The sequence below is a fragment of the Tamandua tetradactyla genome, chromosome 12 (assembly GCF_023851605.1).
Source record: "Tamandua tetradactyla isolate mTamTet1 chromosome 12, mTamTet1.pri, whole genome shotgun sequence".
Classification (NCBI taxonomy): Eukaryota; Metazoa; Chordata; class Mammalia; order Pilosa; family Myrmecophagidae; genus Tamandua; species Tamandua tetradactyla.
Genome location: NC_135338.1, coordinates 100,539,349 through 100,563,883, shown reverse-complemented (window position 1 = coordinate 100,563,883; position 24,535 = coordinate 100,539,349). Strand labels below are relative to the sequence as shown.

Here is a 24,535-nt window from a genome sequence, read left to right as displayed (position 1 = left end):
TAAACTAAACTAAGGTGAAGTAGCTTAAGCTCAATGTAAACAGTATGAAATGAAGCCTTTGTGACGTCACCATGGGAGGGAGGAGGAGGAGAGGGAAATGCACCTAGGGTCCCCGTGTACTTAGAGGGAGGACAGAGGTACTCATACCGACAGAAAAACATTTAAGTTTCAAGAACAGAAAGAAAATGGATCATTTCCAAACTAGTAGGAGAAAATATATGGAAAAAAGAACACAACAGATCCCCAAAATTCAATAAATTGGGGAAAAAAACATGCCCACAAATAATAAATAAGGATAGAAATGATGTGAACAACAAAATTAAGACACTTGATGTTACAGATATATAAACCTGGTATCTGATGGGTAATACGCATTCCTTTCAAACGTCTAACAACAACATTCAGTCACACGTAGGCCAAAAAGGAATCAATCAACATATATAAAGAATAGAAATGATACAGGTTGCCATGTTGACAATAATGCTATATCATCAACTTACAATAAAAGGTCAGAAAAAAATCAGAAGGTAGCCATCTAGAAATTTAAAACAGACATGATACCTTTTAAATAATTCATGGTTAAAATAATCATTGAAGACAAATGCAAAGTATGTGGAAAAAATGATATGAGAAGTTCTTTTCATGGCTTCTTGAGTTGAAAACTTAATTTTTAACCTGTGTTGTTTCTCATAAGTGTATTTAAGACTATGAATTTCCATCTAAATCTTGTAGACATTATTTTTACCACAGACTCAAGAAGCCATGAAAAGAACAAAACTAAACTCAAAAGTGGAAGAAAGCTTTTAATAAAACTATACATAGGAATTAATGAAATGAGGGTGAAGTATGGGAGATGAATTAAACCAATAAGTGGTTTGCTTTTTTAAATAACCATTAAAATATACAAATTTTTAGTGAATCTGATTAAAAAGCAAAAAAGAACGAATAGAAAAGTGGATGTAGTTATAGATCAGAGATTTAAACATTATAGGACTATTTGCTCTATTTTATATCAATAAAATATATAAATTGATGAAATGAATAGTGTTCTAGGAAAATATAAGTATCAAACAAGTCTCGAGAAGAAATAGAAAACTGAAATAAGCTCACGTCCACAAAATAATTTAAAACAAAGTCTAAGCGCTAACTCCACCAAAGGCCCTGGGCAGGCTGGTTGTGTGGGTTAGTTCTATAATACAGTCTCATGTTGTATAAATTATTTCAGAGGAGAAAAAAGAGAAAGAGTTTAGGAGATCATAATAACCCAAATGTACAAAACAAACAAAAATCCATAGAGAAAGCCTGCAAAAGAAAAGCTCAGGCTAATCTCTCTCACAGAAACAGATTTAAAATCCTAAACACATCTTGGCAAATTTAATCCAGCAAAGCATTAAGCCAATAATATATATATATTTTAAATTATATACATATATATATAAATTATATATATATATATAATTTTAAATATTACCAAATTAAAGGAAAATATATACTATTTTAATATATAATACTGAAAAAAGTTAATATATAATATATATAAGAATTATATATATATAATTTAAAATATTACCAAATTAAAGGAAAAAATATACTATTTTAATATATAATACTGAAAAAAGTTTGAAAAAATCCAATATTGGTTAAGAAAAAGAAAACTTTGTAAAATTAGCAAAAAGTATCTTCACTCACTGAGAAAGATATGCCAGAAGCCTTTAGAAACACCACATGTAATAGCAAAACATTCCCCAGTACAACTGCTACTTTTCAGCACTTTGCTGAGAAGTCCTGACCATGCAATAAGATAAGAAAAGAAAATAGATGGAGTATAAATACTGGAAAGAAAATAATATTCTCCCATTATATGCAAAAGAAAAAGAGCAAGAGAAAGAAGAGTTATTTGCTATCTAAAAATACGAGAATCATTTTTTTAATAATGATAAAAAGAGAATAGCTAAATGCTATACCATAGCTGAATCTCAAAAACATTATGCTAAATGAAAGAAACCAATCATAAAAAGCCACAGACTATATAATCCCATTTACATAAAATGTCCATAATAGGCCATTATATGTAAATTAGTGGTTGCCTAGCTAGGAGGGAGGCGGTGCAAGGAGGGGATGGGAGAGGGCATTGGGAGTGTCTGCTAATATATAAAGGTTCCTTTGGGGGACGATGAAAATATTGTAAAATTAGATTACAGTGATGACTGCACAACACTGTAAAGATACAAAAAAACATTGAATTACACATTTTAAACAAGTTAACTTTATGGCATGTGAATTATATCTCAAAAAAGCTATTTTTAAAATCCAATGCAAAGTAAAATCAAAGAAGAGGAAAAAAAAGCAAGGTGGTAAGATAAAAGAGCAGCCATCAAAATTAATATCTTTCTGGTACATCAATGGTAACTGGTTATAAAATGGGATGTAGAAAAGTCTACTTTGCAACAGTAACAAAAACTATGAACTATATCAGAATAAATCTAACAAAAAATATAAAAGACCTCTGTGAAGAAATTGGTATTTCAAGGACCTCAGAGAAAATCTGACAAAAGGGAGTGAGCAATGCTAGCAATCCTAACATCAAAACCTCAATAGGATCTTTCATGTTGATTTCAAAATGTGTAAAGATAAAGAAAAGTGATACTTGTTGCCTAGATATCACAAAACATCATAAAACTAAAGTAATTAAAACAGCTAGTTATTTTTATAAAGTTAAACAAATATACTAATGGGATAAAATAAAGAGTCCAGAAACAGACCTATAAGTATGCTGAAATCTAGTTTATGCTTAAGGCGATATTTCAAAGCCATGGGGGAAGAATATTATCGGGAAAATTAGCTTTTCGTTTTAGAAAAAAATGAAGTTAGATACTTTACCTCATATGATTTATAAAAACAAAATTCACATGCTAAAGATCAAAATATTAAGAAAGATATAGAAGTAGTGGAAAACCGTAGAATATGTTTATAATTTTAGAGATAGGAAGACTTTTCTCATTGAGGCATAAAATGCAAGCCTTACATGAAAAGGTTAACAAATTTGACTACATCAAACTAAAAACTTCTGTATAATCAAAACAAACCTAAACAAAGTAAATAAAAACACAAAATACTCAATAAGCAAAGTTGAGAGATAAGTGGCAAACTGGGAAAAAAACAATTGCTATCCCCAATACGTAAAGAATTCCTATAAATCAGTTTGATAAAACAAACTTTTTAGAGGAAATCTGAACAAATGAGACATGAGGAAATATAAATGGCAAATTAAAATGTTCAACCTCATTCGTAATCACAGAAAGGCCAATTAAAATTGAACACCATTTTTTAACTATGAGTAATTGGCAAAAAATGGAAGTCTAATGGCATGGGTGTAGGAAGTGGGTTTAATACATTAATAAAATGTAGTCATTTTGGAAGGTAATTTGGGAATATATATTATCATGCAATTCCATTTCTTAAAAATGCACATCAGCATATGAAGGCAATTCATTCCAAGTCATTGCAAATTGTTTGAAGTAGCAATAAACTGGAAACAGCCTTACTCTCCAGTAATAGGGAAATGGCAGGTAGATAGGTAGGCAGATAGGTAGGTAAGTAAGTAGGTAGGTAGATAGGTAGGTAGGTAGGTAGGGAGGGAGGGAGGGAGGTAGGTAGGTAGGTAGGTAAGCAGGCGGATAGGTAAGCAGGTAGGTAAGTAGGTGGGTAGGTAGGTAGGTAGGTGGGTGGGTGGGTAGGTAGGTAGGTAGGTAGGTAGGTAGGTAGGTAGGTAGGTAGAAAGGACAACTCCACTACTAATAAAAAGAGTGGGCTAGATCTACAAGGACGTCAGGAAACATCTCCAAGGAACAGCGATGTGTGACAGCCTTGCCGCTGCAGCAGGACACAGTTTGCTGCAGAAGGAGGAGGCAACCCTGGACTGTGTCTACACTGCCCGTCCATTGACAGGCGCGGCCGCGTTCACCAAGTCACGGCGTCACCAGCAGCTGCCACTGGGGGACCCGAGGGAGGGGGGCACTGGGGTGGAACCACAGCATGACTTATACCACTTAAATGGTTTTCTTTTTCAGTTTCAAGAATAATTCGCAGGTCACTGGCCTTACTGAGAATGACAGGGCGTGGGGGCAGCGGGGCATCTAGCTGCTGCTCAGCTGCCATCATCATCCTCTCTAAACGACAGCTTCAATACAAAGGACAAGGAGCAGTGCTGCTTCTGTGGCCTGGAGAAGCCATGGGTTGACTTGCTTGTATCAGGCTTTGAAAACCACAAACCAGGAAGCAGGAAGAGAAGGCCCCCTGCAGGCCACAGCAGGCACCCCGTCGTCCCCCTTACCTGCCCTGGTCCCCTTACCTGCCGTCCTCGGGGCAGAGGGGCTGGGGACCCCGTTGAGCTCACAGGTGCTCCTCTGCACAGGCCGTGGCTGGTAATGGCGCCTGGGGAGGTCGGCTGCAGCCACCACGCTGTAAGACACGGAGCAGGGAGACAGGTGCCAGGTAAGGGAGCAGGCAGGGCAGGTGCCGGGTAAGGCGGCAGGCGGGGCAGGTGCCGGGTAAGGGGGCAGGCGGGGCAGGTGCCGGGTAAGGGGGCAGGCGCCCGGGTAAGGGGGTAGGAGAGGCAGGTGCCCTGGTAAGGTGGCAGGAGCCCAGGTAAGGTGGCAGGAGGGGCAGATGCCGGGTAAGGGGGCCGGTGCCAGGTAAGAAGGCAGGCACCGGTAAGGGGGCAGGCGGGGCAGGTGCCGGGTAAGGGGGCAGGAGCCCAGGTAAGGTGGCAGGAGGGGCAGGTGCCGGGTAAGGGGGCAGGAGCCCAGGTAAGGTGGCAGGAGGGGCAGGTGCCGGGTAAGGGGGCCGGTGCCAGGTAAGAAGGCAGGCGCCGGGTAAGGGCCAAGGCTTCCCAACGTGCCCCCACCCCTCAGGGACAAGCCTGGGCTCCAAGCAGAGGCCAGCAACAGGCCGAGACTGACGGATGAGAACTCTCAAAGGTAGATTTTCAACTTTTTAGAAAATCTTTTGCTGCAATTCTTCTAGAATAAGAGTACTTGCTCTTAGGAAGACAGCGAGGCACCCAGCAAGTGCCAGGGCTCAGTACGAGTTCCACAAATGCCAGCCCCCCAGTCCCCTTGTCCTCTTCCAGGGAACAGAAGTCTAAGGAAGGAAGCAGGGTCCAATGAGGCCAGAAGTGGGTGTTTTAGAGACTGGACTCCTTTTATCTTCCCTCTCTATCTAGGGCAGTGATTAATGTGGAAATACCTCCAAATTTATTCATTATCATAATCCCACATAAACCAATTTTCTGTTATCAAACTGGTCAAAAAATAGAATAGGCATTTTTCAACCCAATATTTTAATTAATAGGATTACCATGCCTACCACATAGCTACAGTTATTTAATACATAGAATGAACTTATGATAAAAGCTGTAAGGAACACAGCAACCATTCTTTGATCTCTCCAAAGACATTTTTGATTCTTTTAATACTTCTTAGAGTCAATATTACAAACACGGCCCGATTTTATGCTGGTGAAGGGAAAACATATCTTCTTCCAGATATTTAAGCATTTCTGACAGTCGTCTCACCTGTGCCCACATCCCCAGAGCTGGGAGAGTCTTTGCCGCCCCTAGCAGGGCAGCGGGGAGGGGCCATGGGAGCTGCTCCCCAGGTGGGCAGCCACTAACCATGCCATAGACACCATCGAGAAAAGGGGCTCTAACACTCAGGTGAAAAGAAAAAGGAGCACATCATTAGACCCCTTTGCCCAGTTCTGTCCTAAAGGCCAAAGCCGCATCTCCTCGGTGCCATCCCACACCCACCCAGGAAACCCCAGAAGGAAATGCCGGTCAGCAGGTGGGTGGGAGGGGCGCTGCCTACCGTGCCCGCAGCCTGCCCTGCAGCTCCTGCAGGATCTCCGCGGTCTGCCTGTGGAAGTCCAGAGCTGCCTCCACAAACACGGCCAGCTGACCCACCTGCTCCACCTGTGGCGGGAGGGAAGGGCTGCGTGGGGGCCACGGCGTGTGTGGCAGCCAGGCGTGGGGACCAGCAAGCTGGCCCAGCACTGCAGGGGGCGCAGGACCCGGGGGTTGGCCGTCCACACGGGACCCAAGGGGCTGGCCGTCCACACGGGACCCGGGGGGCTAGCTGTCCACGCGAGACCCGGGGGGTGGCCGTCCACACAGGACCTGGGGGGCTGGCCGTCCACGCAGGACCTGGGGGGCTGGCCGTCCACGCAGGACCCAGGAGGCTGGCCGTCCACACAGGACCCGGGGGGCTGGCCGTGCACGCGGGACCCGAGGGGGTGGCCGTCCACACGGGACCCAAGGGGCTGGCCGTCCACACAGGACCTGGGGGGCTAACTGTCCACGCGAGACCCGGGGGGTGGCCGTCCACACAGGACCTGGGGGGCTGGCCGTCCACGCAGGACCCAGGAGGCTGGCCGTCCACGCAGGACCTGGGGGGCTGGCCGTGCACGCAGGACCCAGGAGGCTGGCCGTCCACACAGGACCCGGGGGGCTGGCCGTGCACGCAGGACCCGAGGGGGTGGCCGTCCACGTGGGACCACACAGGCCCACGCGGCTCCCAGGTCACGACTGGGTGCTGGGGGAACCTGCTCACCACGATCTGCAATTAGGCACTGCATTTAACACCACAAAATGCCCGTTTTCTGTTTTCTCAAATTGGATGGTTTTCTCGGGAGAGATTTACGCTACAAGGCGCACAGCTCTAAAAACGGAGGAGAAGACCCTTCCCGCGACCGCGCAGCCGACGTCCAGTAGATGACCGGCTGGCTCCAGGACGGGCCTCCCCGGGCTCTCGCGCTAAGGCAACTTGGGCTGCAAAGTGACCCGAACTCTGTCCCCAGGTGAGGACAGGGAACAGGAGGCGACGCAGGCCGGGCCGAGGCCGCCACCCCTGCCCCTCTCGCATCTCTCGCCATCAGCACAAAGCAGCTCCCGGGATGGGCCAGGAGGGCTCGGGCACCTCCCTTTCACGCAAGTCAGGACTAGGTGAGCCACCGACTTACGGCGGATGTTAAAAAAGAGAAGCCACCGCCACGCAAGGGCAGCGGGGAGGCCGAGCACGCGGTGGAGGGAGAGCAGCCCCGAGAGCGGCCGCAGGACAGCGGCACCCACGCGCCGGCCTCTGCAGGCCCAGGCAGGCCTGTGGGGGAGGAGACGGGCGCCCAGCCTCGCTCCACAAACTCCAGTGCCAAACACACACCTCGAAGCCCGCCAAAGGCTGCACGTCCGTCATTCCTTCCCTCCGTGGCCAGCCGTGGGGACGGCGCCCTGCCCGTGCACGCACACGTGGCGCCCTGTGTAACCAACCACACGCCTCGTCGCCTTTGAAGATGCAAACCGTCTTATCACGGCAAACCGCACTTCGGTTGCCTGAGCTTTAACCTTCCTTGCCCATTTCTACTATTCTCAAACCCGGGCTCAATATGCACTTCAGACGGACACGGTAACCCCGCGTGCCAAACCATAGTCAGCACCTGAATAGTGAAAGCTCGTCAGGCTCTGTCTGCTGCCGCGAGCTCCACGGCTAGAAAAGCAGCCCAACAAGCCTCGCTGCCAATTTCCAAAAAGCCCATAAACAAAACAAAGACCGCCTGGCCCGACAAAGTCTTGAGGATTTCTCACATTTCATTTCTGGCTTTTATACATACTTTAAAGCAGGTCCAGTGCCACAGCTTAACACAATCACGGCACAACGTGCAACAGAAAGAATATTTATCCTTTATCTGGGCCATACCTGTGTTTACCAAAATTAATTCTCCTGTTTCAAAACCATTTTGAAAGATCTTCGACAAATTGTATAACTTTGGAGGAAACAGTGAAGGGTAGCTGAGCAAATGTTCTTAGAAACGTGTGGGGTTGGGAGGGGCTGGCCAGCCACCCTCCAGGACTGCCTGAGATGCTGCAGACCCAGGGGTGGCTACGGCACCTAGCGCTGACTCTGGGAAGGAAGCGAACCTCAGGATCCCCTAAAGGTCGGAAGGAGCAGCTGTCCCACCCAGCACCTGCAAGGAGCACCCAGCCAAGTCCTGAGGGGTCTGGAACTGTCGGCCTCTCCCTCCACGGAGAGCAATGTGGCGCCTCAGCGGACGGTTACGTTGGTTTGAACCTGTCGTGTGCCCCAAAAAGCCAAGTTCTTTAATCCTCGTCCGGTATTGCTGGGTGGGAGCTTTACGACTGTTCCCACAGAGATGCGACCCACCCAGATGTGGGTGGTAACTTCTGATGAGACGGTTTCCATGGAGACGTGTCTCCACCCACTCAAGGTGGGCTTGCTCAGTGGAGCCCTTTAAGAGGGAACCATTCCGGGAAGAACTTCAGAATCAGTAGAGCCACCAGAACCAACAGAGCCCAGCCGCCAGAGACCTTTGGAGACGAAGAAGGAAAACACTGCCGGGGAAACTATGAAACGAGAAGCCAGAGGGAACGCGAGCAGCTGTCGCCACGTGCCCTCCCAGCCGACAGAGGAGGTCCGGACCCACTGGCCTCTCTCGAATCAAGATTATCTTCCCCTGGATGCCTTAGTTTGTAAACTGAACTGTTAACTTGCAACTTAATAAATTTCCTTTTTAAAAGCTGTTTCTTTGATTCCTGGAGCCTGCCCATGCAAAAAAAGAAAGCTGCTCCATTTCTGGTAATCGCGCTCCAGCAGCTTACGGATGAAAACCGTGGTCGTCCTCTCCCCACCAGGAAAGCGGGCGTCCAGCTGTCCCCGAGACCAGGAGCGATGGTGGGGACCACAAAGGTGGATGCTGCCTCTCCAACCGCAGTTACAGGTAAACACCTGCACAGGTAAACCAAGGTACAGTGACCAATTCAGGCTTTTCAAAGAGCCAAGACCTGTCCATTGGAGAAAAAATCTGTCCATCTGCTCCATCAGCCCACGTGGGGTACCGTCTACTGAATCAGAAAAGGTCACCTGAGCTGCCACTTGGCTGCTGCCAACTTTGGGGCCACATGGGGCCTCGCCCTGAGGAGAGCCCCCAGGCCTGTGCAGGGGGCAGCACTCCTGGAGAGCCGGCGCCCCTCTCCGGGAGGGAAGTACCCAGGCTGCCACAGGTGGGGCCACACCCAGCTCAGAGGCAACAGAGGGTGGCTGAGGATTATGGGGTCCCCTGCAGGGCTCACGGGCCCCACACCAGGAGCATGGGGCAGCCCGGACGTCCCCAGAGCGGTCCTGGCCCCCCCACCCATGAACAGTGACCGTACACGGCGAAAGCGGGCTTGCGGTGTCATTACGCTAAGGATGTGAGGCGGGTGGTCATCCTGGGCGGGCTGGCGGGCCCCGTGTGACCACAGATTCTGGGGGTCAGAATCTGGATGGAGTCCTGACAGTGGGAGCAGAGGTCAGAGGGGAGGGGTGAAGACGCTGGGCTGCTGGCAAGGCCCACACGTGGCCTCTGGAAGGCAGAGAGGGCAGGGACGTGACGTCCCTAGAGCCCCCAGAAGGAATGGCAGCATCTTGGTTTCAGGACTTCTGACCTCCAGAACTGTCAGGTCAGTCAGTAAGTCTGTGGCTTTAAGCCACGTGGTTTGTGGCAACGTGTCACAGACACAAGAGACTTGTCACGACCAGGTTCCAAAAACGGGACATGGTTTTGGGGGCGGGAGCTGTTGTCTGGAGCCCACACGACCCAGACTCACAGGGCAGTGGTCCACCCTGGCACACGGACCCCCAGCAGGCTGGACCCCACTGCTGATCCGGCCCGCCGGGCTCTGGGCGCTCGCCCCAGCAGGGGACACCATGGCAGCCGTGGGCTCAGTGCCCCAGGCCAGCCTTTACACAGAGGGTCTGAGAAAGCTCGAGGAGGACGATCCCACCGATCAGGGGCACAGTGATCCCTGACACCTTTAGTCTCCACTTTATGCGTCTGAAGCCCTTGGTGCGGGCAGTTCTCCTCGCCTGACAACTTGTGACATGAAAGTGGCCTTCCAGGGGTCAGCAGAAGCAAAACCGAGCCGGGACTCCAGGCTGGGACGGCTTTCTCACGAAGCAGCATCGGTCCACAAGCCACCAGGCCCCGAAATGTACCCCCAAATAAGGCCCAGGAGGAGCGCCACGGCGCCTTAGTTCCCAGCTGCTGGGACAGATCCCACGCGGCGGGCGGCTCAGCCACGGCAGAGCATGAGCTTCCGCTCCGGAGGCCGGCGGCTCCTCTCCTCGGGCGGCAGCACCCTGCAGACCAGCAGTCCTGGGCCCGGGGCTCCCTGTCCCGTGGCGCTGACCCTCCTTCCTCGTGCAGGCGCTGCTGACTCCAGCCTCCAGCTCTTCCCTGTGGCTTCCTCTTCCTAAAGCTCCCGTAACATGCTTACGAGCAGCCCTCCCTCAGCTGCCCCACACCTTGGCCAAAATAACATCTTCACAAGGTCCTAACCACAGGGTTTTCCCCATAGGATTGCGTTAAGAGGAAGAACACTTTTTTTCTGGATACATAATTCAACCACGTACAGTCAAATAACTCAGGCAAACAGTCTGCACATCCCCGCTTAGGAATTTCTTTAGACGTTAATCTTGCATATTATCATATAAACACACTGAAAGGTCTTGCAATAAAACCTGTTGAGTTTGGTTTAAGCTAGAGTTTCCCAAAATTATCTGATTGGAGGAATGTGATGGATGCAATACACGTGAATATCTCTAGATGTTCCTCTAGAACTCTGGAAAATGCCACTCAAGACCAGTGGGAAAAGAACACACCAGGAATACTGAACCCAGTAACTCCACTTCTCCTGGATGCAGGGAGGCTCCCTGGCTGAGGTTTCCGTATCAGGGGAGCTGGAGGATGCAGAGGCCTCAGCAGTCGGGAGTGGGCATCGTCTCTGTCTGTTTCCGCGCGCGTCAGAGGCACACCTGCTCGTCGAGCTGTGGGGATCAAACCTCTCCGCAAGGACAGAGGAGAGGCTGCAGGCCCCAGGCCTATGGGCAATGGAGCAGCGAGCACAGAGGAGAGGCTGCAGGCCCCAGGCCTGTGGGCAGTGGAGCAGCGAGCACAGAGGAGAGGCTGCAGGCCCCAGGCCTATGGGCAATGGAGCAGCGAGCACAGAGGAGAGGCTGCAGGGCCCAGGCCTGCGGGCAAGGGAGCAGCGAGCACAGAGGAGAGGCTGCAGGCCCCAGGCCTGTGGGCAATGGAGCAGCGAGCACAGAGGAGAGGCTGCAGGGCCCAGGCCTGTGGGCAGTGGAGCAGCGAGCACAGAGGAGAGGCTGCAGGGCCCAGGCCTGCGGGCAAGGGAGCAGCGAGCACAGAGGAGAGGCTGCAGGGCCCAGGCCTGTGGGCAGTGGAGCAGCGAGCACAGAGGAGAGGCTGCAGGGCCCAGGCCTGTGGGCAGTGGAGCAGCGAGCACAGAGGAGAGGCTGCAGGCCCCAGGCCTGTGGGCAATGGAGCAGCGAGCACAGAGGAGGGGCTGCAGGGCCCAGACCTACGGGCAATGGAGCAGCGAGCACAGAGGGGGGGCTGCAGGGCCCAGGCCTGTGGGCAGTGGAGCAGCGAGCACAGAGGAGAGGCTGCAGGCCCCAGGCCTGTGGGCAATGGAGCAGCGAGCACAGAGGAGGGGCTGCAGGCCCAGACCTACGGGCAATGGAGCAGCGAGCACAGAGGGGGGGCTGCAGGGCCCAGACCTACGGGCAATGGAGCAGCGAGCACAGAGGGGGGGCTGCAGGGCCCAGGCCTGTGGGCAGTGGAGCAGCGAGCACAGAGGAGAGGCTGCAGGCCCCAGGCCTGTGGGCAATGGAGCAGCGAGCACAGAGGAGAGGCTGCAGGCCCCAGGCCTGCGGGCAAGGGAGCAGCGAGCACAGAGGAGGGGCTGCAGGCCCAGACCTACGGGCAATGGAGCCGTCCCAAGACAACGGCGGTGGGGCTGGGCTCCTGCTGGGCTCACCTCGGAAGGCCCGTGGCTCCCCTCCAAGGGAAGGCCGCCCGCACCAGCCTGGACAGAAGAAGGCAGCGCCCACAGGTCTTCAGGGACCCCTGGCACCTGGAGGGCCCAGACAACGGAGCCCCCCAGCCTCCACAGGAGTGGAGTGGTGCCTGCGGGCCCCCAGCTGCCAGGGGCCGGGGCTGGAGCAAAAGGAGACTCCATTCCCCAGGCCAAATTCTGCTGGGAGGAGACGAGACTTGGGCCCAGGAACGCAGCGCGGACGCGCCAGCCCTTCCAGCTGCCCTCCGCTCTGCCCGGGGGCACAACGTCGCTGACCGCTGGGACCAGCACAGGCCCGGCCTGTGGCTCTCCCTTCCTAAGGAAGCTGGACTGTGGTGTGGCTGGTGGAGGACACTCGCGGCGGCTCTCAGCCCTGCCCACCTCCCGGCCCTGGACTTGAGGGCTGGGATGGGGTGGGGGTCCCCCGTCGACCCTCCAGCATGGCTGTCTGGTGAGCGGGTAACTCCTGTGTGATGCCTGTTCATTTCTCAGCCAGGAGGTAACGAGGTGGGCAGAGGGCAGCAGTCTCGCCCCCGAAACACATCCGAGCAGCCTGTGAGCCATAAAGTCCTCAAACCACTGTGGCCCCTGTACTGGGAGATGATGAGACTGGGGCAAGACAGCCCTGTCCACCTGGCCAGGGTACGGCCCCTACCAGGCCTGGCTCTGCTGGCACGCTCTGCCACGGCGCTGCCCGGCGAGGCCTTTACCACGTCCCCACCAGACTGCAGGACCAGAGCCCTGGAGAAGGCGAGCCCTCCCCTGAGCGGGAGACGCTGGCCTCTGCCCGGTGTGTGCCAAGGCGGCCACAGAGCACAAGGCATGCGCCACCCCAAGTTCTTTCCGTCCATTCAGTCTCCTCTCCCGTCCACTCTCTCTGGGGAGAGCCCCTCCAGCCCTTCTCCAGTGCCTCTCCCTCCTTCTGTGGGTGAGATTGGAGGATGAGCCCTAAGCAGCAGTGGGGACAGGACAGGAGGCCCCGTCTCAGCCTCCCTCTGGGGAGCCCAGCTTCCACCAGTTGGGGCACAGGAGCAGGACGTGCCGTCGCTACCCCAGCCTCCAGCCACACTCGCTGGCCTGGCTTCCCGCAGGCTTGCACCTCACAAGTGCTGGTTGTTCTCAGATATTACAGAAGTCGCCCCTGAACTTTCTTCTGGCTTCTTGTGTCAATTCCTCAACTGGTCAGAGCCGAAGGGGAAAATGGCTGTTCCTGACACCCACCCTGCAGCCTGCAGCGACACGAGCAGGGGTACCTCGGCACCTCTCGTGCTTCCCGAGGGCCGCCGGGTCCTTGAGAGCACACACTGTGCCCAGCACACATTCTCGGGTCCATCAGGCCAGGCAGCCACGCTGGGCTCAACCCTGGAAGGAGACCAGCTTGGCCATCTTCAGGTCCAGCCTCAGTCCCCAGAAGAAACCCAGCTGTGAGCGCCTCACTCAGGCTGCCCATCCCGACAGAGGCAGACACGCATTTCCGAGGCTGAGTGTTGGAGGCTGACAGAGACCAGGGGCCCAGGGGAGCGGAAAGCCAGGGTCCGTGGGCTGCAGAGCCACTGGGCCTGGTGTGGCCGTCGGACAAGGGCCACCGACGGGACTGAGGCTCAATGCAGGTCCCAGCAGCCACGTGCTGCTGCTCTGTCTCTCCCCCGAGTCGCGCCATCGGTTCCGGCAGTCCCACGTCAGGTCCTGTGGGCGAGTGGAGACGAATTCCTATCCTGGCCTGGCCGACGGGAGACGCCGCCAGACTGGCCAGCTGGGGCTCGGCACGGCCAGGGCGGCACCAAGGAGGACAAGTCCGTCCCAGGCTAACTCTAGCTACTGCCCCAAGAAGAGAAGGGAGATGACCTTCTGGGCTTACGCAGCGATCGGTGAGTTTTCTGCCCGGTCACCTGAGAGGGGAAAGGGACAAGCAGGTGGGCCATGAGGCGGGGGCAGCCCCTCAGCCACCCCCGCTGCCCTCGGCACACGGCAGCTCTCGGCGCCACCACCAACATCCTCACCGCCAAGGCCATCCTCGCTGGGGGACAGCCACAGCGAGCAGGTGGCCGAGGGGGAGGCTGACGAGGGGGTGTCCATGCTGCGCCTTCTCCCCTAATTGCGGGCATCGGGGCCCCGGCCGAGGTCGGGAGGATGAGCCGGGCCGGCCCGTCTAGGCAGCTTCTGCGCTGGGGGAGCGGTGGGGCTCCCCGGCCCAAGGGAGCCACGCGGCCACAGGCGACGCCCACGGGGGACACAGGACAGGTCCCCAACAGGCGCCAGGGTGAGATGAGGCACGTGTCACCTGCAGGGAAGGCGGCCCGGGTGTGATGAGAGGGCAGGTGTCACTGCCAAAGACCCGGCGGACGGTGGATTTCACAACGGGGGGCGGCCTCTGGCTTTTAGATGCAGCAGTCTGAGACCGACAAAACTGTGCACTGTTGCTGAGAGAAATTCTCAAGAGGAAATTTATATTTTTAAAGGAAAACAAACCAACCAACCCAAAACAGAAAAATAGAGCAAGCTATTATACCCCCCCCCCCAATGTCCCACAAAATGTAAAAAGCCTGGAAGAAATTTAAAAGGAGACTCTGAATACGCCACGGTTTTCAGGGACTGCTGCTTTAACGGGCGTGGGAAATCTCACACTGGCTCCCCAGGATTCGTACTTGGCGACACGGGGCAGACCCTCTGTGACCAAAACCCAAAGCTGCAAGGCCCAGGCGTCCTCCTGATAAACTCTCGCGGGTACAACCCGGTTTGAAGCTCAACGAGCCCCGCCGCGTCCCGCAGATGCAGGAGCGGAAGGAGAGGCCCGTGCGGAGCGCGGCGCCAGCGGCCCGAGACCAGGCTGGGGAAGGGGCTGGGGGGCCGGGGGCCAGAGTGGTGCCACCAACGCGGGGAGGGCGGCCGCCGGTCAGCTCCTCCTCCGCTGGGGCGAACTGTCCCGCAGTCCCCCTTAGCCTGACTGCAAAGGCCGGAGGCCAGAACCATGGACGTGGGACACTGGCCCCGCGAGGCCGCCCAGGACCTGCCCGAATGCCACGGGTCCAGCCGGACGCTAACGTGGCTCCTCTGCTTCAGGACAGCCCGCCACGGCAAGCGGCACGGCAGAGAGGGCGAGGCGAGGCCAGCCCGCCGAGGGTCCGTCGTCCCGCAGACACGGGTCCCATGTGGCCTCGCCGTGGCGTCAGGAAAAGGGGAGAGGGCCCCCCACCCGGGGCCTCCTGCTCCTTGCGCAGCCCCAGCCCCTGCCCAGGCCCCTCCATGAACTCCCCGAGGGACAAAGTGTCCCAGAGAGCTGAGGCCAGACGCCAGGTGTGGCTGGTCAACACTGAGGCAGGACAGTGCGGCCACAGAAGATCCTGGAAACTTTTATAATAGCAGAGCACCCCAGAGCTGCTCAACATGCTGCTCCCAGTCCTATAGTCAAGGTTTTGATTATTTACATTAAAGTCTCCGGTTTGGTTTAAATACTTACATCATTTTCTAAAAAATTAAACATGCTTCTTTCAGCCAACTCCTTTGACTCTTCAAATTTTTCTACGGCTTGTCTGACTTCTTCATCTGGGATCTTACCTACTCGCTTCCTCTTATAATCGTAATCCAGGCGGCGGCTCTCCAGCTTTCTCAGGTGATGCTGGAAGAGAGGGCGCCTCAGAGACACGCGCCGGACACCAGGGCCCTCGGCTCCGGGGGGCTTCTCTCAGCCCCCACCCAGGAGCCGGCGCACGCCGCGCCCCGCCGCGCCCCAGCGCCCCGCCACTCCACGCCCCGCCGCGCCCCCGCTCCCTGCCATTCCGCGCCCAGCCGCGCCCCTACTCCCCGCCACTCTGCGCCCCCCACAGCCCTGCTCCCCGCCACTCCGCGCCCCCCTGCAGCCCTGCTCCCCGCCACTCCGCGCCCCGCCACTCCACTCACCCCCCCCCCGCGTCCCTGCTCCCTGCCATTCCGAGCCCCGCCGCGCCCCGCCACTCTGCGTCCCGCTGCGCCCCCGCTCCCCGCCCCGCAGCGCCCAGCTACTCCGCGCCCCACCCCGTTCCCTGCCATTCCGCGCCCCTACTCCCCGCCACTCCGCGCCCCCCTGCAGCCCTGCTCCCCGCCACTCCGCTCCCCGCCACCCCACTCCCCCCCCCGCGTCCCTGCTCCCTGCCACTCTGAGCCCTCATGCACCCCTGCTGCCCTCTGTGCCTCTCTACTCCCCTCCACACCCCTCTGCTTCCTGCTGCGCCCCTCTGCACCCCTCTCTGCCCCTCTGCACCTCGGCACCTGTGGGACCCTCACCATGTGCCCTGGAGGGATTTTTTTGGAATAAATGATGGGTGGGTGACTGAATGAATGAAAACATAAAGATGCAGTGTCTTTATAGAACCACCAGCTTCAACTCTCTTAATGTCCAGATTATTTCTACCCAAATTAACTATACCAAAATACAGACCTTTCTTTTCTGCACGATTTTCAACGACTAAGTATTAAAAAAAACAACAAATAACTAGTATCCCCTAAAACATGTATATGTCTTCCATAAAGTTTCCAAATGAGTGTGGAATAAGTTGAATAAATGCTATCAATGAGTGTGACAGAGCAGAGGAGAGGTATTCATGGAAAACCTCTGAAATGCTCAAAGTTTGGAAAAATATTTTATTGCGGTAACACATGCACCGCCGTCACGCCCTAGTCTCAGTGTGAACTCAGATGCCTCCCTCTGACTCGGGGTCTCCCGTGCCCCCGCCCCACTAGGCCATGTGCCTCCTGCGCCCTCAGCGCCACTGAGCTTCCCTCGCGGCCCGCTGGGCACTGCCTGCCCGCCAGGTGCTCCCCTCCTCCAGGAAACCTTCCCGGGCCCAGCCAGGCTGAGCAGCCGCCCTCCGCGGGGTTCCTCTAGGGCTTCTCTGGCAGCCTCCCCAGATGGGTCAGAGTGTCCACTTCTCCCCGCCTGCGCCCAGGAGCCCCCGAGGGCCTGAGCAAGGCCCCCTGGCCGGCAGCCATGCGGGAGGTGCCCACTGGTCTCAGTGCTTGGCCGCGGGTTGAGGACATGAATGGACAACAAAGAGCTGACACAGGACACACGCGGCTCCACACCCAGCCCCAGGACTGTGACCCCTGCAGGCCACTCCCCTGGGGCTGCTGTTTCTCATCGCCCGAGGAAGGCCGGGCAGGAGCAGCGGCTCCCAGGCCTCAGCTGTGTCGGATCCCTGGAGGAGCAATCAGCAGAGACCCCCAGGCCCCGCCACAGGGTCCCTGGCTCAGCAGGGCTGGGCACCTGGGCATCTGCATTTCTAGCTCCTTCTCAGGTGCTGCAGCACTGCTGGCCCAGGGACCACAGAGAACGTCTGGGCTACAGGGAAGGGACGGGCGTCTCCAGAGTGTGCATGGCCTCCAAGGGCCAGGTGTCTTATTCCAGCCCCCCAAAGGACTGGGAAGATCACTGGGCACCCAGGAGAGGCTCCCCAGGAGGTCCCCACATGGACCATGGCAGAGCAGGAGCCCCTGGAGAGGGGAAGCACAGGGCTGATTCCACCCGTCCACAAACACGTGTGGGAGTACCGCGTCCCTGCAGCACATGTCGCTGTGGCAGGCCGCTTCAGGCACCGTCCCAGCGGGAAGTGTCAGCTCCTAGGTATTGGTATCCCAGAGGAGCCATGAAGAAGAATTCCCACCAGTGCCACACAGCAGGACATGCAACTGATACAGCCTAATTTTGAGCTTCAGAAATCCACTGCGAAGTTAAGGGATCATTTTCACACAAGAAATGGCTGAAGAAATACGGCTCCTGGGCCGCTTCTCGTGGCCTTCAACAAGACAGAGTCTAAGGCTGGCAGAGGCCGGCTGCACTCTCCTGCCGCCACGCCCTCCTGCCGCCACGCCCTCCTGCTGCCACGCCCTCCTGCCGCCACGCCCTCCCGCCGCCACGCCCTCCCGCCGCCACGCCCTCCCGCCGCCACGCCCTCCTGCAGCCACGCCCTCCTGCAGCCACGCCCTCCCTGCTCAGGGCTCGGGATCCCGGCCCCGCCCACGGTGCTCATAACAGTCATTTGTCACCATCCACAGGAGGGCGACCTCACTGGGTCCCTGCAGAAATGCCGAAACGCCTGTAATACACATGCCGCGGTGAGCAGCCAGAGGAGCACAGCGCCTAGAAGACTCACCCCAATCTCCTTTAAATCTTTGTCCTGCAGTAACTGAAGAGGATCAATAAAAGTCTGTTTCACGTTAATATCGAGAGAGTCCTTCACCTCGGCCATCAGTTTCAGGGATTCGCCAACCTCGATCAACGCGTTGCCTTGAACAGAGAAGGAAAACAGACACGTCTCAGGGGCGTGTGTTGGGGATGCGGTGCTATTTATTTAATACTTTCCCAAAACGTTTGTGGATAATGGTGTTATAAAGTCCTCACTCCTGGGACCTGGGACTCTCTGTCCCAGGAGAAAAAGAAAGTCTTCCTGTTTTCCTCCTTTTGCTCTCTGCATTCGAGAGCATTCCCACCACCTAGAATAAAACACTCCGAGGCACTTACCATTTTGACCACTAGATGGAGGTAAAACTACTCTAAAAAAAAAAGCAGCAGCAACTTCTGTGAATTCCTGGCACCAAGGGTTCCTTAGAAACTCAAGAACAAAATCCCTCTTTGAAAACAATAAAAGGATTCGTTCACCAGGGACAAAGTATTAACCAGTAAAGATTACAATAGAAACAAACAGACAAACCCTGATCTCAACTTGTAGCAATCCTGCTCCTGTGTTCTCTAGACACTTCTATGGCCGCCCTCTCTCAGCGGCAGGCCTGGGGGCGCCACACAGGGCAGTTTTCAGCAAGGAGGGCAGTGCCTGCTCGGGCACGGAGGCCGAGACACCTGGGCCTGGGCGGGCTGGGCTGGCGGCTGCAGGGTGCCTGGGCCCTGCCAACAGCCCGGCAGGGACATGCAGTCGCGTCCTGACCTCTGCGCACAAAGAGGCTGCCTGAGCTGGAACGACGCCCCTGGGACACGCACCACGGAAGCGTCTCTCCCGAACCTGGGGTTTTCCCAGCTGATTTCATAAAACAGGTGGAGCCTGGGGCTGCGTGACCTGGGGACTGCAAGATCACCCAGAGATCCAGCTCATGTCTGACCTGCTGGCCAACTGTGTGGCCTGCAAAGCCCCTGTCCAGTCCCCATGGCAGGGCCACCATCTCCCGGCCCGCCTGCAGCCCCTGCCCCTCGACCGATCTCCCTTCAGGCCGGAGAGAGTCCTTCCCCACCCACCCGCAGAATAAAGCAAAGTCACATCATACTGCTCAGAAAAATAATGCTACCCTACATCGCTTACTGTTTTCATATACAGGGTTTTAAAAAACTTTATGAAAAAAAAATTTTTTTTACCAAGTTTCCACAATAATTACCATGGTCAAATATTAAAATTCTCAATTTCTTTATTCTGCCTTGTTAGTATCATCTGAAAAGTAAATATGCCCAATTCTCTTGGAAGAGTTAATTTGTTTAAGTCCATTCTCTCCCAATTTAATTCACAAATTTAAATTTAATTTCAACTTAATCAAGATCAAATTTAAGTCAATCACAATAAAAATTAATGAGTTTTTTAGAAAGGAGACTTAAAGTATTGTTTCATCATATAAAAATAAATAGGTGACTATATACATGAAGTTTTTGTAATAAAACTAAGTTAGATTTTATAAATAAAATTTATAAAATTTTAAATATATTAGACTATACTTTAATGAATATATTAGACTACACTTTTAAGAGGCAATGAAACAAAACAGAGATGCAGACAAGAAAACAAAAGAAAAAGACCACAAACAAACTTAAAATACAAAAACTTAGTAGACAATAAAAGGATCATCCCGATTCAGAGAAGAAAGGTTGGACTTTTCAATAAAGTGTCAAGATAACCAGCTCTCTCTCTGTTAGGAAGCAAAATCAGAACCCTACCACACCATTTATTTTCAATAAACTCAGAAGCTTGAAAGTTTAAAGGTAAGATAAACACATACGTTGAAAGAAAGTATAAATAATCATTTATATAACGTGCAGAGAGTTGAATGGAATGGAAAAAATATTTCTAAACATGACACAAGAGCAAGAAATGAGGGCGATTAATGAGCTCCATTTCATAAAAACTATAAATCTTTCTCCATGAAAATACCATTCATGAGGTCAGAAGACAAATGCTAACCCGGGACAAAACTTTCTCAATATGTAAGGCAGGCTAAGAGAAAATATCCTGACCATAAAGCACTCATAAATAAATTATTGAAAAAATGAAGACAGCTATGGGTAAAATAGGCAAAAGACAAAAAGGAACAATTCACAAAAATGACAAATATGAAGCAAACTCTCCCGTACACATAATCAAAATATGAATTCAAACAAGACCAAGCTACCGTTTTTATATATTACAGATCAAATTAGCAATTACTTAAAAGTAAACCATTTCCAGTGCCTGCCCAAGTCAAAAAAAAAAAAAAGTAAACCAAAAAGAGAAGTCCTAGTAATTTTGTCAGGCAACATACTCTCATACCTTCCTGGCAGAAATAGGAAATTAGTACCCCCTTTTCCAGAGGGTCATTGGGGAAAATGTTTCAAAAACCTGAAAAATAGGGGTACACTTGACCCAGCAAATTCACTTATAAGAGCTGCATCTAAGAACATGGTTTTGGCCATCCCCAAATACGGACCTGTAAAAATGGCATTATAAATAATACGCACATTTTTCTTAGAAAGAGGAAAACATCTGAATAGCCAGTAAACGGGATCACAAACTGTGATACGTTGACTTTTATGCAGTTTTTTAAAACGATATTGTAGATTAATTTATCACATGGATCAAGGCACAGTGGGGGGAATCGATGATGAAAGAGCACGTGTACTGCGGCCCCTTTGTGCCTTCTAAAGGTGCGCGTGCATAGACGTGACATAAAAGACACGCCACAAAGCGGTGACGGAGGCCGCGCCGAGCTCCGGGGCTGCGGGCGACCGTAACGTTACCTTGCAGCGTCTACTCGCCCGTTTCTAAACCGCCCGCGGGGAACGGTGGTCACGTGACAGCGCGCCGGGCGCCGTGCGCATGCGCGCTCGCTCACCGAAGGCGGAGTGGGCGCCGAGCTCGCGGCCGTGCTTGAGCATGCAGTCGGCCAGCAGGCCCTCGGGCTGCGGGTAGCCGGTGGCGCGCGCCTGGCCGCGGAGCTTGGACACGGTGTTCAGCATCCCCAGCTTAGCTCTGTATGCTTAAAAACAGCGTCAGGTGTCACCGGGTGTGTGCTGCAAGCCACCCGCTGGCGGGAGGTGGCCCTCGGGCCGCCTCCTGCCCCCAGCCCCCGAGAACCCCCGGCCCTGAGGCGGTCTCTGTGGCCTGGGGGGACCCAGCCCCACGCCACAGGGCCCGCCAGGCCCCCCGGCTCCTGGCGCGGCCCCACCCCTTCTCCGGTGCCCCCTGCTCCAGCCTGGCCCCCCCTGCTCCGGCACCCCGGCTCCTGGCCTCCCGTGACCCTGGCCCCCCCTGCTCCCGGCCTGGCCCCCCCTGCTCCGGCCTGGCCCCCCCTGCTCCGGCACCCTGGCTCCTGGCCCCCCGTGACCCTGGCCCCCCCTGCTCCGGCCTGGCCCCCCCTGCTCCGGCACCCCGGCTCCTGGACCCCCGTGACCCTGGCCCCCCCTGCTCCGGCACCCCGGCGCGCCCCCTTCCCACCCCCCACCCCCCACCCCGCTCTTGGGCCAGCTCAGCTTCCTGGGCCTGGGCAGTCTCTGCCTCTTACCTTCTTGTCCCTGGTTTAGGCAAAAAGTATTTACTAATCCTGATTCCCCAAACCATCAGCTTCCCCTGAGTCCCCCCCACAGTCCCAGCCTGCCAGACCTGCAGCTCGGGAGCCGCTTCCGGCTCCTCCCCACCTTGTCCCGGTGCGCCCCGGCACGGCCGCATCCGGTCTCCCATGGAGGGGCCTTGTCCCGCCCTCCTTCCCACTGACACCGTCTCCTCCAGGCTCTCCCTGCTCCTGGGGGCCCTTCATCACCCCACCCTAAGGCGCGCCCTCAGTTTGCTTAGGCCTGTCTAAATAAAGCGCGTCTTACTGCTCCCCGGCCCTGCGATGGCCGTGCAGTGACCGAGCTGCCCCTGACCCCAGGCAGCTTCTGCCCAGGCAGCCCGTGTCCCCTCATCGGGAAGGGCAGACACCCAGGATGAAACTAGGAAATGAGGTTGCGGGTGGAGCCGGGCGAGGAAAGGGCAGCGAGATGCCGAAACACCACGGAGAGCGCCCCCGAAGTGCAGCGATGCTGGGAGGAGAAGCGCGCCTTTGGGACTGCATGGGCTGCAGCAGCGGCAGCAGGAGCAGCTCTGGCCCAGGAAGAAACCCACACGAGAGGAGACGGGACATCAGGGTAAATGCAACCGTGAGCTCAGTTCCTGACAGCCACTGGGATGTCCTTCTGGCCCAGATAGGCAGGCACTGGCTCCTGGAGCCTGAGACCATTTCAGCCAGCAAAGGGCATACACTGTGTTACTTTAATGACTAGTATTTGTTTCCATGTATTCTAGACCCGGGCTTCTCAACTAGTGATGCCCTGTGGTCACCCAGCATCATGTTAAAATGCAGAGGGATTCGGGTGGGTTGCAAGCCCCGGTCCCCCATTTCCAGCCACCGGAGGGGAGGAGTGGGCAGGAAGGGGGGGCCACGCTAGGAGCCAGCCTTTCCCAGGGTACTGACCGCGGCCTCAACACGTGTCCTCCGGCACCGGGCCGGGCAGCCCTGGCTCCCCACCACACGCATGCACACATGTGCACGCATGCACACACACGCACATGTGCACACATGCGTGTGCGCGCACACATGGACACATGCACACACATGCATATACGCATACGTGCACACACACTCCTGCTTCTCTGCACGGGGTATGGGATGTAGCCGGAGCGGGAGCAGGGCCAGTCCACGGTGCCAGGGCGGCCAGGCCCCCTTCACCTTCCCAGGACACACCCGAGGCCAGCAGCAAGGTGGCACTGGCCTTAGGGGTCAGCTCCTGGTGCCTCCATTTGAATGTGAGCGTGTGGCGGGCAGGGCCTCTGCACAGCCTAACCGCATGGTCCCAGCACCCAGCACCCAAAGGCCGGCTCGCCCGCTGTGCTCGTGGCCTGTGCACCGACTCCTTATTGGGAAAAGGGAGTTGGGTGGTCACCCTCCATGCTGATGAGGGGAAAGCGGCCAATTGCCACCGCTCTTAATGCTGTAATCATCTCAGCAATTTTAAAGAATTCTGTGCCTGCCATCTTCCATGGAGAGAACCTTTTATTAAATAAATGTTTTAAAATCTCTCCTTTCTAGATATTCAGATGTTTGGGTGTGTGCTGATTCCTGCAGTCGGCAGAACCCGCCACTCCATGCAAAGAACAAATTTCTAAGAAGTCCAGGCAGCGTCTGAAAGCCACAGAACCCCGGGCTCAGGCGCCCTCTACCGCCTCCTGGAATTCACAGCCTCACAGTACTCATCAATGGGTACAGCTGTGCGAACTCAGAATAAAAAGATTTCCTGGAGAGACGCTGATGTAAAATGTTTTTCATATTCTTTTGGTCTCATTTATTCAGCCTCTGAGCCATGAAGTGAAATTAATTTCAAATTAATATATGTGTTGAGAACAGGATGACAGAAATTAAAATTTAAAAAGGAGGAAATAAGACTGAGTAAGAAAATGCTTACAGAATGCTCAGTGCGTATCTGAAGCATCTCATAAACGTGTCTTTGCTTAGTGGAGCTTTTACTAAGATCGAGCCTCCACCCAAATGGTGTCACCCGGTTCACAAAGGATGTGCTCCTTCCCTTCAGCTAGAACTCACTCTGTCATCTCCTGTGTCCCTGGACGCCCAGTGTGTAGAAAGTGAATTTCTCTATTTGGACACAGAGGACGTTGCTTCTAGATCATGTCAACAAGCGCAGCAAGTAAGCATGTTATTAGAGTCCACAACAGCAGGTGAAAAACAGAATATTTCAAGACATTTTCTAACTTTACCTGGATTTGGCTGAAGATATTCTGTGGATTTTGAAATAATTTCTGCAACAGCTTTACTGGTAACATCTATTTTCTAAAAAAAATTTTAAAAAAGCAGCACACAAAAATGTTAGTTAATGACACAGAAAAAGAAATAGAATTTTATTGGTTTAATAGTTTAAAAATTACCATAATTTTAATCTACATGAATGTTTTCAATGTTTGGGGGAAAGTATTTTCTCATTTTTTGATTTTGTGACATTACCTTCACCCAGTGATGCTGGAGAACATTAATTTCTTTTTCTTTTTAACATTAAGGTAAATATTAATGTATATATTTAGAGAAACTGGAAAAGTTCTTATGCTCCATTCATTTATTGGATAATCTCTCAAAACCAAATTAGGTATTACTGAGCCAAACTTTCCTAATCTTCTGAGTGAATCTGAATTTCTATGCGTATATTGTGCTGCCATCATAATGATCCACAGTAGAAACTACAGTAAATCGGCAATAAAAGAATCATCGCCATTGCCGTCCTAACTAAAATAAGCATATTCGTTTACATGGGCTCAGGAGAATCTAACATCTGAATTTTCTCTGCCAGGTTAATACTGAATCTTTTCTTCCACAAAATTATTCCAGGACTTTCTGGTTGTT

General features: G+C 53.5%; 1 protein-coding gene and 1 long non-coding RNA gene across 10 annotated transcripts in view; one reads left to right on the top strand and one right to left on the bottom strand.

Annotated features, from left to right (window-relative positions):
• The window catches only part of SH3GL3 (SH3 domain containing GRB2 like 3, endophilin A3), a 131,682-nt gene that overhangs the window by 25,598 nt on the left and 81,549 nt on the right, over positions 1-24,535 (bottom strand). For 6 of the 9 annotated variants that reach the window (XR_013160783.1, XM_077124338.1, XM_077124337.1 and 3 more), the window contains exons 3-8: positions 23,899-23,971; positions 20,984-21,127; positions 18,052-18,185; positions 15,384-15,542; positions 5,868-5,971; positions 4,352-4,461 (exon numbers count right to left, since the gene is read on the bottom strand). Coding sequence is in view for 8 of the 9 variants with exons in the window: in XM_077124338.1 (XP_076980453.1) it covers positions 4,352-4,461; positions 5,868-5,971; positions 15,384-15,542; positions 18,052-18,185; positions 20,984-21,127; positions 23,899-23,971 (724 nt within the window). In the remaining variant the exon portion in view is untranslated. Of the gene's footprint in view, positions 1-4,351; positions 4,462-5,867; positions 5,972-15,383; positions 15,543-18,051; positions 18,186-20,983; positions 21,128-21,652; positions 21,770-21,965; positions 22,158-23,898; positions 23,972-24,535 lie in introns of those variants that run through there. The other 3 variants (XM_077124344.1, XM_077124342.1, XM_077124343.1) reach the window with 3 other exon arrangements.
• Positions 20,967-23,427, top strand: LOC143652607 (uncharacterized). Its single transcript, XR_013160784.1, has 3 exons — positions 20,967-21,154; positions 22,019-22,274; positions 23,216-23,427. It is a non-coding gene; the product is annotated as an uncharacterized LOC143652607 (long non-coding RNA).